At 45.3% G+C, this 15,377-nt stretch overlaps 1 protein-coding gene across 3 annotated transcripts in view; it reads right to left on the minus strand.

Moving 5' to 3' along the window:
- ABCC3 (ATP binding cassette subfamily C member 3) overlaps nucleotides 1-12,867 on the minus strand; it is a 72,870-nt gene extending 60,003 nt beyond the window's left edge. Inside the window, exon 1 of one of the 3 annotated variants that reach the window (XM_054047165.1) lies at nucleotides 12,667-12,803. In XM_054047165.1, coding sequence (XP_053903140.1) covers nucleotides 12,667-12,696 — 30 coding nt within the window. In that variant the 5' untranslated portion in view covers nucleotides 12,697-12,803. Of the gene's footprint in view, nucleotides 1-12,666 lie in introns of all 3 variants that reach the window. The other 2 variants (XM_054047167.1, XM_054047166.1) reach the window with 2 other exon arrangements.
- Nucleotides 12,868-15,377: the final 2,510 nt, after the last annotated feature.

The raw sequence follows: 15,377 nt of genomic DNA on the forward strand, positions 1-15,377 counted from the left end.
TTTAGAATTGATGTCTATAAGCCAGAATAACTACAAACAGTTCTAAGTGTATTGACACCTTTCATTGACAATGCCTTGCTTTTCCCTTATCTCTTATAGGATGCTTTCTCCATATTGGAACAGTATGCTATTAATAGCACACAGAAGTATAAGAGACCCATTGAGTCCATCTCCCTGTGAGAATAAAGGATGTATCAGACATTAGACAAACACGATGCTTGAAGTCCAATGCTGAAGTCCTCATTGGCCAACATTATCTAAGAAAAAATTTAAAAGCAGCTAAGTGACGTAGTCCCACTGAAATATGCATGTGTCTAAATCACTTAGGTACTTTTGAAAATGTATCCAATATTCCCTAACACCGGTATAGCAATTTTCAAGTTCAAAGTGCTTTAAAAATATTAATTATATATAATAAATAAGACGGAAGATTTTTTGTAAACAATAAGGTGTAGAGATTTTTTGCAGAACAGTATTTTAAAACTGTCTACAGAAAGAGCAGGCATATCTCTGCAGATAACTGATTACAGAACACTGGGAACTGTGTTACCAGAAAAACTAGTCAATAACATTAGCAGAAAGAGATGGTGTTAGGCTATCAAAGTACAAGCTAAGGGTCTGATCCTGCAGTTGGAGCTACACAGCAGACCCTGGTGCACATACAGAGTTCCCTGGCTCCAATGAGGTTCTACATGAGAGCAACAGTTCAATTGTGTGGTGGGAGCCTAAATGCTTTAAAAAAATTAGACAGACAGTCTTGAAATATTTGAATTATATGATGCTTTTTGTATTTCACTGAAGAGGAGATACTTTGTGCAAAGTGAAATACTGCAGGTCACTAATCAATGCACAATTTTGACCAGTTTGTTTACTGAGACAAAAATCAGGAAATGCATATAAAAAGGAAATGCTACATATTAAAAATTAAGCTGGCTGCAATTTTTATTTGAACCTTTTTTCAACAAAAAAAAGGCCTTTTTGCAAAACTAAACTTTTTTATGAATAGATTTCATTATTTTCAACATCATCAATCAAAACCCAAAATGTCAACATTTTAAATTTGTTTGTGTTTGTTTTTTCTCGGTCTTCTTTCCCTGTCTGTATTGAATATAACACAATAAGTGATATCCAGGGTTTGGAGGGTTTTTTCCCCATTTCACTCATTTTCTTTCTCTCCCCCATTCTCCCATTTTTCCTTTCCCCACTCTAACTTTTCAGCAGTTTAGAAAGTTTGGAAAATTTACAAAATGGCAAAGAATAAAAAAGAGCCCGATCATCCATTCATTCAATTGCATGGGGCTGGCGAGGATGCAGGGGAAACAAACAGACATTTTTAATTCCAAAAGTTTCCGTTTTTTATTTTTGAAAAAAGATTTTGCAAAAAATTTGGGAAAAAAATGAAAAAAAATACACATTATTTTTGAAACAAAAATGACTTCAACATTTGAAAAAAAAAACATTAAATAGTTTTTCCCTTTTCCAACCAATTCTAATAAAAATGCTAAAGGATATATTCACTAGCATTTGAAATGGCTGAGAATGGCATGAATTTTGTTAAGTTGACCTCAGCTCTGATCCTGCCCCGAGATCAGTGAGGGGTCGGGTGTCTGCCCATATGGCCCTCACTGCAGGATCAAGGCCATGACATTCATACAAAAGAAAAAGATAATTATAAAGATGTCTGGCAGCTGTGACGGCTGCTGTTTCCTTTAGCTCAGCCAAGTGAAGTATAATTGGACATAGGCCCACCATGTACAGTTAGATCATCAGGCTAGGGCTTCTTGTACTATTAACACTTCCCCAAGAAGATTTTTTGGGGAGGGAGGCAATTAGATCAACTATTCCCAATTCATTGTAAGAGCCTTCAAGGGAATAAGCTACCTGACATCTCCCTGCCCCAAGTAGCATCATATCTATTAAGATAGATGGCTTCCCAGTAGGAGGTGCTATAATATTTAGGAATTCTCCTTTCAGGATGTGCATGATGGCAGAGAACAGTGTATGTGGAGAATGGAACAAAGCCTGAATGCTGCACTGTTTTGGCTCTCTCTTCTTATGCTTGAACACTGAACAGCATCCTAGAAACTCTCCTCTAGTCCTGCTTCTACCCTTGCTCATTCCTTTTACCACAGCCTGGCACTCAAGACGACCCTAGGCCGTACAGCAGTAGGGGATGGGTGGTAAAAGTTAGACTAGAATGGGCCCTGTTCTCTTGCGCCTGAGAACTGTGACATTTTCAAAGATGGTGCCAAACTGATGCCCATACGTTTCTCAGTTTAACCAGATCCGGAGGTGGTGTTTTTCCAATACCAGAGCAAGATTATCCTTGTCATGATTAAAAAACAAACAAACCTACATTATAATGAAGTGTCATCTTCATGGGCTCCATTAACGGCCACAGTCAACCAGGGAGTGTCACAAATTCTCATATACTGGAACATTTCTCTGTGCTACAGTTTACTTCTGAATCTCTTCTTCTACAGATGTGAAAATCCGCATCCGTCCACTCTGTTGACTGCACATAGGAGTATGCTGATAGGTGCAAGTTATTCTAGATCTAATGATGCATTTATACTATGCTATCATCATATTATTGGAATGCTTAATTGGCATTAGTTGCGTTCAGGATATTGGTAACACAACTATCCTTTTAGGGAAGCAAAATTTAATAGATTCCAAGACCTGAAGAAACTATTATGATAATGTAGTTTGACCTCCTGCATAAAATAAGCCACAATAATATAGTTTATGGTGGTTCTTTACTAATAGCATTCACTTTTAGATAAACCAAACTGCCTTTTGTCATCTTTGTTGACACAGTAAACATGGGGATACAAGGATCTTAAGATGCTTTATAAACATTAAACACCTCTGTGATGTCCTATTGATACGTGGGGTAACTGAAGTGCAGAGACCATGTAGTCTAGCCAACATCACAGCAGAAGTCTGTCCCTAAAAGTTTTCCTGCTTTAGCCACTAGACTCCCTCTGTTGGAACTAATGTTACAGTAAAAGTGCAATGGGATAACTTGAAACTTCACAAATTTATTTGGGCTTTAAATAAAAAAACTTTTCCACCAGGGACTTTTACATTGAATTTTTATTTGTTTAAAATAAACTGACTATAGATGTATTGAACTATATCGGCACTGATTCTGCCAGTACAAAGACTAACCCCGTTCTTGAAATAGCCCACTTCCTCCCCTTCACAAGCCCCCTGCATTGCTTTGAATTGAAAACGAGGTTAAATGCAACACATAAGTGGCTAAGAGGGGAAATTACTCACATTTGAGGGGGACACTTTGTGCCAAATGACCCATTAGATTTGTTTCTGGAATGACAGAATGAACGAAAGTCACATGACCCAACTCTGCCCAGTTACACAGAGTGCCTGACTCAGAAAGAAGGGACATCGTGTCAGCCTGCAGATTATGGAAAGCTTCCATTCTTGTGCCTGGAGCTATGCTAAAGACAAGCACAGACATCTTGCTCATTTTCATGTGAATTCAGCTTTGCTGCAGGTTATGTCTTTCTTGCAACTGCATCACTTGAGAATCCCTGGATAAAATAAGATTAGCTCCAAGTAAGATGGGAAAAAATGAGGCATTTGTCAAATGTTAAGGCACAGATTGATCTGGGGAGCAGAGAATCGTGCGTTAAATGAGGGTATCAAGAGAGGAATAAGCCCTGAGCCGATCTCCAAAATGACTAATTAGTTGTTCTCTCATTTGAAACATATCATTTGCCTATCTATTTATTTATAAAAACAGACAGCTACTCCTCGAGTCTCCTGGTGCAATTACATTCTATCTATTTTAGGTACTTATATGGCCCCACATTGCCATAGTATCTGAGTGCCTCACAACGTCCCTGTCGTGAAATGGGGATCAGAGGCACAGAAAGACAAAGTGACTTATCCAAGCTCACACAGGGAACTGAGCCCAGCCTCCCACAGCCCAGGTTGGAACTTTAGCCACTGGACCATCTTTCCTCAGCTAAAAACGAATTATAAGAAACAATGTGCTGTCTGTGATGGGCAGCATCCCCGGACGGCTCTCCCCACACTCGTTAAACCACCCCTGACCCACCCATCAGCAAGGACTCCATCGCTCCACTGACCCTCAAGCCACTGCTTGAATAAATGGAAGGCCTGCTGTGCTCCGAAGGTTCAACTCAGTCAAACCAGTAAGTCATGACCAACCCACCAGGAGGTATGCCCAAGAGCCCTTACGAAGGGTAGGCAGTGACCACTGTACCCCTCTGGGGTCTCTCTGAAAGAAATTATCACAGGCACTTAAAACCAGCTTCATCCACCAGGCTCCATGTCATTATCCACACTCACAAAAAGCTGGTTACATAACTAGTAATGTCAGAATGAGCATCTGCCCAGAGCAGATCATGAGCCAAAAAGTCCACTGCTGACTACTGCGTACTCAGGTCCAAAACCTGACTAACTGGGGACCATGAGTTATAGAGCTGAAGACGTTCCTCCAAAAATACCTGGCTTATGCACAGCTGAACTAGAGGGACTGCCATAGGAGATGCTCTCTACAATGGCCAAGATCAGGAACATGGAGGGCTTAATAGATTCAAATCAAAATCTACAGTTAAACGCTGAAGCCTCAGTGGAACCTGCCTGTCCCAGCTTGTGCCACTAATACAACAGGGTTCACTTGTTCTGCACTAGCTGAAACATCAGCGTGTCCTCGCAGCAGAGCCAGGAGTCATCTCCTACTTTCTCTCATTCCTTGTCCAGTTTGTGTCAGGTTCCAATGAAAGAGCAAATAATTTCTAGCTCAAAAGAATTGTTGGCATTCGCCCTCTCCCAGAGAAAGTGACAGGACTTTGCTCCTGTTCACTCTGAGCACCAAAAAGGTTTTCTGTCAATACACCCAACACCACAGAAACCAGGGATAGATAATACCACCACCTAGTTCTTATATAGTGCTTGTTATCAGTAGATCTCAAAGTGCTTTACAAGGGAGGTCTGTATCATTATTCCAATTTTATAGATGGGGAACTGAGGAACAGAGAGGTGAAGTGACTTGTCCAAGGTCACCCAGTAGGCCAGTGGCACAGCCAAGAATAAAACTCGGGTCTCCATCCACTAGGTCATGCTGCCTCCAATAAGGTAATAAACAACAGGTCATCATGCCCATCCTTCTTGCCCAGTGCAGGATCATCCCCGGAAATATATTCTCGAATGCTTTACTGGAGGGGCTGACAGATCCAGCAAAGTAACAACTGCATCAACATTATGGTCTACTTCTCTCGAGTACATGGGTCACATATTGCTTAATTTCCTATTTGACTGTGCACAGACATGGTAGATGATATACGATGCAATAAAATAGCAGGCAATTTGTGGCCAGTATCATATAGCTGAGATAAGAACTGAGCTTTAAAGACATAGTTCGCTATGCTCTGAAGGAAGATGAGCACTAATTCCCTTCTCTCCTTTCCCTGAAGATGCAGTCTTTGGCATAGAGAAGTGTGTGGCACTCTGAGAATTAAGCACTGGTGCTTTGCAAGGAAGCAGGTATTAACATTACTGTTTTTAGAAATACTGTCCTCATACATAAACGCCCAATATGTTCGTGTTAGTGATTTGAGAGCTATATGGCTACCGGTCAGAGCAGATGACTGAAAGCCAGCAGCTCTGGATTTTCTTCTTAACTCTGCCATTGACTTGTGTGTCCTGGGGTAAATCACGTAATCTTTCTCTGCCTCAGTTTCTCCATCCATAAAATGAGGTTAATAATAATACCTACTCATGTTCGTATACTGCTGTGTCTGAGACCAAAGTATTTAAATTATTATTTTGTATGCACAGCACAATTTTTGTCCTTCACCTTCCTCCTTCTAAAATGGTGGCATGATACATTTGAAATAGCATAAAGAACAGAAACCACAACCTCTCTGGACAAAGCACAAAAAGGAACTGTTAACTTGCATTCTTTGACAAAGCAGGTCATGTAAGGTCACCAGCGTACTGTCCTCAACATGTTCCTCACTCTTTGGAAAGCTTTAAGTGTCACTCATAAGAGCACTGGGCCAAGTTCTGCGCTCAGTTAGTTGTATGCAACTCCTGCTGACCTGGAAAATACTGCCAGCCATTAAAGCACCACACTGCTATAATCTCCTTACAATAGACAATGCCATTGGTGCAATACAAACGCCACAAATATAAAGACCGTCCTTGCCTGGGCAGACACACTGAACATATATAGGGATTGAGTATGATGTATGTGTATCTCTGAAGCAATCCGAGGCCTTGGTAAAGATAAGAGGCTCAAGTATGGTACAAAAAAAATAAATAAAATAAAAAAATAAATCACATGAACACAAGGTCTTAACAGTGAGGCTAATTAACCACTGCAACAGCTTATCGAGGGATGTTGTGGATTCTCCATCACATGAAGTCCTTAAATCAAGATTGGAAGTCTGTCTAAAACAGGGGAGGGCAAACTACAGCCAGCAGGCCAGATCCGGCCCGTCAGGGCTTTCAATCTGGCCTGCAGAATTGCCAGTCCCATGGTGCAGTGGGGCTAAGGCAGGCTCTCTGCCTGCCCTGGCCCTGTGCCGCTCCCGGAAGCGGCCAACACTAAGTCCCTGCGGCCGCTTGAGCGGGGGAGGGGGCAGCAGAGGGCTCAGTGCACTGCCCTCGCCTGCAGGCACTGCCCCCCGCAGCTGCCATTGGCCGGGAACGGGGAACCGCGGCCAATGGGAGCTTTGGAGGTGGTACCTACAGGCGAGGGCAGTGTGTGGCGGAGCTGCCTGCCCCACCCCACCCCCAGGAGTCACTGCCGGACATGCTGGCCACATCTGGGAGCAGCGCAGCATGGTGCAGGGCCAAGGCAGGCAGGGAGCCTGCCTTAGCCCCGCTGCGCGCCGCTGCCACCCCAGAGTTGCTCGAGGTAAGCAGCGCCGGGCCAGAGCCCACACCCCAAACTCCTCCTGCACCTCAACCCCTTGCCCTGAGCTCCCAATCCCCTTCCCTGAGCCCTCTGCCACACCCCGCACCCCAACCTCTTGCCCCAGCCCTACATTCATGGCCCTCATGCAATTTCCCCACCCAGATGTGGCCATCAGGGCAAAAACTTTGCCATCCCCGGTGTAAAAGATATACTCTAGCTCAACAAATTGTTGCCCTTGATGCAAGAATTACTGGATGAAGTTCTTAGTCTATGTTGCGCAGGAGGTCAGACTACTTGATCATAATGGATCCTTCTGGTTTTAAAATCCAGGAAAAAAAAAAGTCCCTTGACCATGATCTTATAATCTAGGCCCCTGATCCTGCAAGGAGTTTCACAGGAAGCATGCAGATATGTGGGGCTTCTCGCAAGCTGAGGGCAGGAGGGGGAGGGGCTGAGGTTTTAAAGGGACATAGAAGAAAAAAAAAATAGTGATTCATATACAATGCTGTGGTACTGGTATATCCACCACCATAAACAAAGAAGAAAACTCTAGTAAGCTCTGTGATAAATTCAAGACAGCTACATTTATTCAGTTAAAAAGCATTCTTATCCAAACTATCCACACTCCAGCCAAAAGGCAGAAATGAACAGCTGTATTCAAACATGTTTATGCTATTACATTTGGGATGTGTTTTAAAAAGAATACTTCGAACTTTCCACCATTTGGGCTGGGGAGAAACAGAGGATCACTTTTAAACTTCTAATTGCTTTTATTGAATTTTATTTAAAAAACAAACAAACAAACAACAACAAAAAAACCCACAATTGTTTTCACTGAAATTCAGACAGATAAGGAAACGGTTGTAACAGAAGTGTAAAAACACCGAGGGAGATTTTCAGAAGCACCTCAGGGATCTAGGGTAAAAATTTCAAAAGCACTCAGGGGATTTAGGCTCCTAAAGAAAATAATCCTAACGAATTAGAAAAAAATTCATAGTTTTAAGGCCAGAAAGGACCAGTGCAATCCTCAAATCTGATCTCCTGCATAACACAGGTCAGAGAATTCCACCCAATAATTCATGCATCAAACCGGACAGTTTGTTGAGCTACACACTGCATCTTTCAGAAGACATCCAGATTGTAATTTAAGGATTACAGGTAATAGAGAATCCACCACATCCCTAGGTAAGCAGCTCCAATAGTTACTTTTGAAATGGTTAACTACTCTCAAAAGCAAAACTCCATGTGTTTATAAAACTTCTCCCCCAGCTCCCGTACTTGTGAGTACACTTGTGTGTCACAGTACTGCATAAAGTATTAACACCACACCTAGAGCCTGCATCACTGCCGGTACATTTCACACGTAAATATTGCGGGGCGCCCCCCGCACTGTTTTGTTAACAAATAGTGCTATGGCACAGTTTAGTGCTCTGGACCAATGTCCTCCTGGGAATTGTTAAACAAGAGAATATTTCTTTTATATGTAATTAACATTTTGATCTGTGTGGTGAATAATTGCCAAGTCATATTATACTGCTTTCACTTGTATTTGTTTATAAGGGATTATACTAGTAGTAAGAGATAGTGGAAATCTTGATCGAACAGGTATTCTCTGTTACTAGCAAGACATAATTCCCCATATCTACAGATGATGTATTTGATAGTGAACTGAACACAGACAAAAGCATATAAATCTCAGTTTCAAAGTGACTTAGGGACAAATTTTAAAGATATTTATGTGCCTAACAGCACAGATAGGCACCTACTGGGATTTTCAAAAGCACCTAAGATTTCCGCTCATTTTGGGGAGGTTAGGTGCTTAAGTATTTTTGGGAATTCCAGTAGGCCCCAGATTTTTAAATATATTTAGTCATTGCTGCCCTCAGAATTGCAATGCCTAACTGATTTAGGAGTCTAAATCTCTTTCAAAAGGGATTTAGACATTTAGGAGCCAAAATGGAATTGTCGCTCATAAGTACCTAAATCCCTTTTTTAAATGAAACAAAAGCATTGCAATGCTAAGCACAGCAAAGCCTGAATACCTTTAAAAATCTGGGTCAAGGTACCTCTCTGCAGCTTTAGGCTCCTAAACACCTGTACAAATCTATCCTTAGGCCCCTAAATGCCCAAGTCACTTTTGAAATTAGGACTGAGGGCATGTCCACACGGAACAGCAATGCACATTACAGGAACGTAATTTCTAGGTTAAAGTGCACTAGGGAACTTTTAATGTGCATCAGTAGGGTCTACACGGACCAGTTAGTGTGCAACGTGTTAATGCACTTTAGAAATCACACCCTGGAGTGAGCATTGCTGCTACATATAGACAAGCCCTTAGGCATTTTTGAAAAATCTTATCCTTGCTATTGTATGCACATTAATAAAATAAATACTTTACTGTTCTATCACAACAGACTAGGGCCACAGTTCAGCAAAGCATTTAGCATGTACTTACATCCATCCCCATTCAAACAGCTATGGACATGCTGTCAAAGTTCCAGGGCTAGCCAGACCTCTCTCCACATTGTGGTTTCTCTGAGTGTACCCCACAGGTTTTCGGCCTTGTGCCTTTCTCTCTCCCAAACTGGAATTCTCCCACTCTTACCCTGGGCTACGGTATCTTGTGCATCAACCAAGCTTACCCAGCAGGTCCAACAGGTTCTGACACCCGCGGCTTTTCCCTTCTGGAGTCTGTGACCAACGGTGAATATACTGACCAAACAGCCTTCTTAAAAGCAAAGTACTGTCTATTTTACAGCAGGAACAAAGCTTTTAGAGAGAAAAAAAGATTTTAAAACGGTCTATGTGCATGTCTCTCTTACCATTACCTGATGGTAATCTCCATACCCAACTTCTTCGGAGAGCCCCCACAGGTGCCTGTGTATCAGCCTAACCCCTCTGAACAACTCCCTCCTCTCTTAAGAACGTGTCCCATTTTAAAGTCCCGGGATTATTTTGTTCTTCTGCATTCCTGGGCTTTGGCCCTTCTGGTTAAAACCACTCCTGTAGGCTCAGCAGGAGGTGAAACCAGAGACCTCAGAGCACAGGGCTCTGCCATTGTCCTGTAACAGCCCTCATTTTTTTTTGGAAAACAGCTTAGCTTGAGCAGAGCTGAGTGGAATTTTTCAGATGAACAGTTTATTGGGTGAAAAATGCAATTTCAGTCAACCCAAAACTTTTCCCGTATATGATACAAATATTTTCGGCCTTTCACAAACGAACCAGAAGGCAGAGGCAGTGTTCATAATGTCGCTACTGTCTCTCTCCTTGTAACCATTAGCCCAGGTGTTCAGGTACTCACTTGGGACATGGGACACCCAGGTTCAACTCCCCATCCTGAAATGGACTTTTTCAAATATTTTTGGAAATGCAACCAAACCGAAAAATCATTTATTCGACCCCCCCTCTAATCCTGATCCATTCTTTGTCCTTCCTGCTTGTTTTTCCCTCAACAGCCTTCTATTAAACTAAACCAACATAATTCATACAGTAAACAACCTCATAACCAGGTCCTCATTGAGTATTCATAAATTATTACAAAGCCGCTCCAAATCTGTCACACAGACTTGAGTCGCAGCGACTTCATTGAGCTCCATGTGATGTTTGGGTTTGCCTGTGTGGATCAGGTCACAGTACTGAGATCTGGAGCTCTGCGGATTATTAACAGCTGTTACTACAGTTTGGGGAAACGCTGAAGAGTACATTTTGTTAATAACACTTAGCATTTATACAGTGCTTTTAAACTTCACAACACCTTACAGTAATGACAACACATCCCCACAATTAATACTCTAGCAGGTTTCATATGGTCAGAGTTTGAAACGCTCCCCAGACACCCGCTAGCTAGAGGACTAGCCTTGCAAGCTAGAGGTGATATGAAAGATGAGACTGGGGAGTAAGGTGACCCACCTGCAAAGTCCAGGGGCAAGCCCTGGTGAGAAGCTCAGAGCACTGTGCCACACAAACACCACCAGGGTGTTGCTGCTTGACCCTGCTTGGGGACTCCATCTTTTGTATTATCTTCTAGCTATTAGGTCTTTGATAAATGTGTAGTTTCCCCCCTAGTTGCTGGGAAGAAGAAGGTGATTTCTGTTTTTTTCCCGCACTTCACAGCCTTCTGGCTGCAGCAAGAAAGGAAAGTTTGCTTCTATGTTCCTCACCCAGCGCTACTCAGCTGCTACACGTGGGGCAAGTCTCTGCTAGTCTACCATCTCCCCCCTTGCCTGCCTCTGTAGCTGCTCAGAACTTTCACTAACAGCAACATCATGAAACTGATACGGTTCTTGACCCTTTGAATGATGTTGGCTGGACTCTGAATAGCAGTACCCGAGGTACTGTCTGCAGACTCAAGAGACCACCACAGCATTAGCTGGCATTTTGACTGTGATCTTCTCAACCATAAGGGCTAGAAATAATTTTATAAAAGAATGGAAGCTTAAACTCTGCAGAAATCAATAGCCTCAGGACAGCTGTAAGTGAGGGCACTTTCCTTCTCAGGATCTCAAAAAACAACAATACCCAGCTTCCATAGAATCCTTTTCATCAGATCTCAACACGCTTTAAGCACATTAATAATCATTTTACAGATGGGGAAACAGACACAAACCAATGAAGCGACTTGCCTCAGGTCACCCAGCAGGCTAGTGACAGGGCTGGGAGTACGACCCAGGCCTTCTGAGTCCGGCCCAGTGCTCTATCACTAGGCTGGGCTGCATTTTGCAAACAGGAGTGAGTTGAGCCTCCCACACCCCCTCTGTGGTATCTTATAACTCCCATATTTTAAGGCAGGGAAACTAAGGCACAGAGAGGCTAAGCGATTTGTCCAAGGATGGGGGGTGGGAGGGTCCAGAGCCTGATTTTCAGAAGACTCACAACTACAACTGCAGTCAGTGAGAGCTGCAGGCACTCAGCACCTCTGAAAAGCCCAGCCCAGGTCTAACACCATCCAGCCCCAAGAGCACCCCATAACAGGGCACCAACCCCGTAACAGGGCACCAACCACTCAACCTGATCAGCCCTGGTGGAATCATTGCGGGCTGATGCTCTGGGGTTACCAATGAGATGCTGCCTGCTCTCTCAGCCACCCCACTGGGCCAAATCTCCCCAGCCCCATTGGGACTGCTCCGAAGTCAACACGGCAGGCTGGAAAAGCTCTATGGTGCCCACCGGGGTTTAAACCCCTCCTTATCCCGCCCTGCACCCCTGCCAGCCTACAGCAGTGAGCAGACACACCAGCCCCGTTGCCTGGGAGCTGCCTCTCCTCCAAAGTCCCAGGCTCTCTGGGTTCTTTTATACCAGTAGTTTTCAACCTGTGGTCCAGGGACCCCCGGGGCGGCCGCAGACTATATGCAAAATTTCCAACGGGGTCTGCGTCCCCATTCGAAATGCTTTAGGGGTCTGCACATGGGGAAAAAAAAAAAAAGGTTGAAACCTCCTGGTTTAAGCCCAAGGCACATGGCAAATCTCCCCCATCGCTGGGACAGAGCCCGCGGGGGCCTCCAGCCCATCTCCCGGGGCCGGACTGCTCCTTGCTCCCGCTGCCAGACCCCCAAGCGGTGTCCCCCCCAGCGCCCTAGCAGGGGGTTCACCCCGCTCGAGCCAGCCCCCCGTCAGTCCGTCCTGGGAGGGGGCTCTGTCTGTCCCCGGGACAGCTCGCCTGGGAAGACAGCGCCCCTCCCCCTTGATGACCAGGGGGACCCGGGCGCTGCTCCCGCCGGGGGATGCCCCGGCCCCGGCCCGCCGCCGCTTACCCAAAAGCGGGAGCCGCAGAAAGCCTCCATGGTGCGGGACCGAGCCGGGCCGAGCTGCAGGGACAGACCGGGCAGCGCAGCAGCGCCCGGAGGCTCGGCGAGGGAAAGGCAGCCCGGCCCTCTTCCGCCACGCTGGGGCGGGCGCTCGGCTCGCACGGCAGACGGGGGGGGCGGGGACCCGGGCAGCTCGCCTCGGGGGCCCCTAGCCGGCTTGGGTCCGCCCTGCTGCCAGCCCCTCTGCTCCCCGGGGAAGGTGCCAAAGCCGGGGACTACCTCTGCCCCCCCCCCCCCCCGGAAGGCCAGCAAGGTCCCAGGGCTGCATGTGGGGGGCGGCCGTGGCCCCCGCTCCAAGTGGAGGCCCCTCTCCTGGTGGGGTTTTAGAGCTGCTTTAAGGTAACATCCTGGGTGGGGTGCGGCGTATTACATTGGGGTGGAACAAGCCCCTGGAGTGGCGGGATGCTGAGCCCCGGCTGCCCTGTGAGGGCTGTTCCAACCTAATCCCAGCGCACCTCATCCGGCAGGAAATCCAGCTCACTTCCTCACCAGCCCTCCTGGGGACACACCCAGCGTTCCCAGCCAGCAGCGAGACCGGCCTTTCCCTCCCTGCATGGAGAAAAACCACGGCTGCCTGGGCTTTCCCTTGACTCCCTGCCTCTGCTGTGCACAACAGCAGGTGGAGGTGTATTTTCCCCACCTTTTCCTGTTTCAGGAGTGGCTCCTTGGGCCACTCTCTCCCCTTTTGTAAAAGGTTAGGGGTTCAAGTCTCCCCGCAGCAACACTGGGCTCATGGCCATTGCTGACTGTTCATTGCACCCCTGGGTGCTGTTGTCAGGGGTGCTCATGCTGGGAGGAGTGGTTCTTGCCCTGCCAGATCTGACCAACCAATCCGAAGAGCGAGAGGATAACCCCTGACATTACTGGTCTTCCTTCCCTCCCTCTAGAAGGCAAATTCTTAAGGCATGTGAGAGGAACTATGGCACTTGGCGCTTAGGGTAGCATTGGGCCTGATGCTCCTACATGTCCATAGAAAGGACATGCACCCCAGTCTGTGTATTACTATAGCCTTGCCTACACAAGGAAAATTACCCATTGCTGACAACAGGTATCAGCAACAGGAGCGGCTGAATCTGTTACTTGGGTTTAACCCTGGTGGCTGAAATGGTGCCGAACGCAGTTTGTTCTCATCTGCCCTTTCGGGTAAAGTTTTCAGCACCAGTTCAGCTGCATCTGTTGCTGACATCCATTTATCAGCAAGGGATCGTTTTCCTAGCGTGAGTAAGGACTGTCCCGGCTTCTAAAATCTAGGCTCTACTGTTGGTGCTTAACTGTTTTCAGAGCAAGTTAGGCAAGTAACCACCTTCAGAAGGCCAAAGCCCTAACTAAAGCACTTCCCCAACTCCTCCTACCAATACTCCCCATGGCCAGCTATGCTCTCACCTGCCTCTTTTGGAAACAGACTTGAGTCCTGCGTCCAGTGGCTCCTCCCTTTAGGCTGGGGGAGGGGCCTTTAGATGTGGGTGGGCTTGCGCTCCCCCACCCCTGGAATCTGGAAACTCAATAGGTGCTTTTTGGAAACAGGGCCCTATATTGCAATCTCTGGCACTGAACACAACACACACCCAGCCCTACTTATCTCTTGGAGTGATGAATGGGGGGGGGAATTACCATACTGGGGGAATTTGAATTTCAGATGCTTTTTATGTAATTATGTAAATAAAATACTGGAAATAATTATAGCAGCTGCTACAAGCTATGCTGCTTCTGCCCTCTTGGCTGTGCCTTGACTTCTTATAGGGCCTTTCATCCCAGACTATATGCATACAAAAATACTGGGGCAGCTCCCGACTCTAACCAAACCATTATGGCATCTTTAATGTGTACTCAGAGGAGAAGGGATATCTGAGTTCTTGTCTGACTAGTCCCCTTCCACACCATAAACTCCATGACAAAATGTAGAGCTGTGCCTGGCAACTCAAAGAGGAGAGATGGTCTCCCAGGAATATCAAGTGCTTGAGTATGTGGTAGAGGACAATTCCATATGGGGATGAGATTTTGTTCACTCGCTGGGATCCCTGAAACATAATTTCAGGAAATTCTCTAAGCTGCACTAAACCTGGCCAGATATCCAAGTATCTAAGTAAAGTTGAGTAAGTCAGAACCATGTCTCTTATTCATTGACTGCCTCCCCTTCTGTCTGTCTTCTTCTCATAGAGTCTTTTTTGCAAAGACCATTAGTGCTGACCTAGTTCTAAGGCTGCCATTTAATACAATACATGCCTAACCAATGCAGCTTTTGGTGTAGTATTGTGAACACAGCATTAGCACCCAACCACACAACCCTTGTTTACCTTCTATTTGAACAGGTTCACTCCAACAGCATTATTTACTTTCCAGCACACACTGTTTGGCCAGCTAATGCTATTGCACCAGATGATGCAGCAATATCAGTTCACATAAAGCTTTCAGGAGTCTGATTTGTCTTGCGTACCCCTAGTTTCACCTCACTTAAAAACTACTTGCTTACAAAATCAGACATAATATAAAAGTGACACAGCACACTTACTGAAAAATTGCTTACTGTCTCATCAATTGAAATATAAATATTGTACTTACATTTCAGTGTATAGTATATAGATCAGTATAAACAAGTCATTGTCTCTATGAAATTTTAGTTTGTACTGACTTCGCTAGTGCTTTTTTGTAGCCTGTTG

This window comes from Malaclemys terrapin, chromosome 13, assembly GCF_027887155.1.
Source record: "Malaclemys terrapin pileata isolate rMalTer1 chromosome 13, rMalTer1.hap1, whole genome shotgun sequence".
In the NCBI taxonomy this organism is placed as follows: domain Eukaryota; kingdom Metazoa; phylum Chordata; order Testudines; family Emydidae; genus Malaclemys; species Malaclemys terrapin.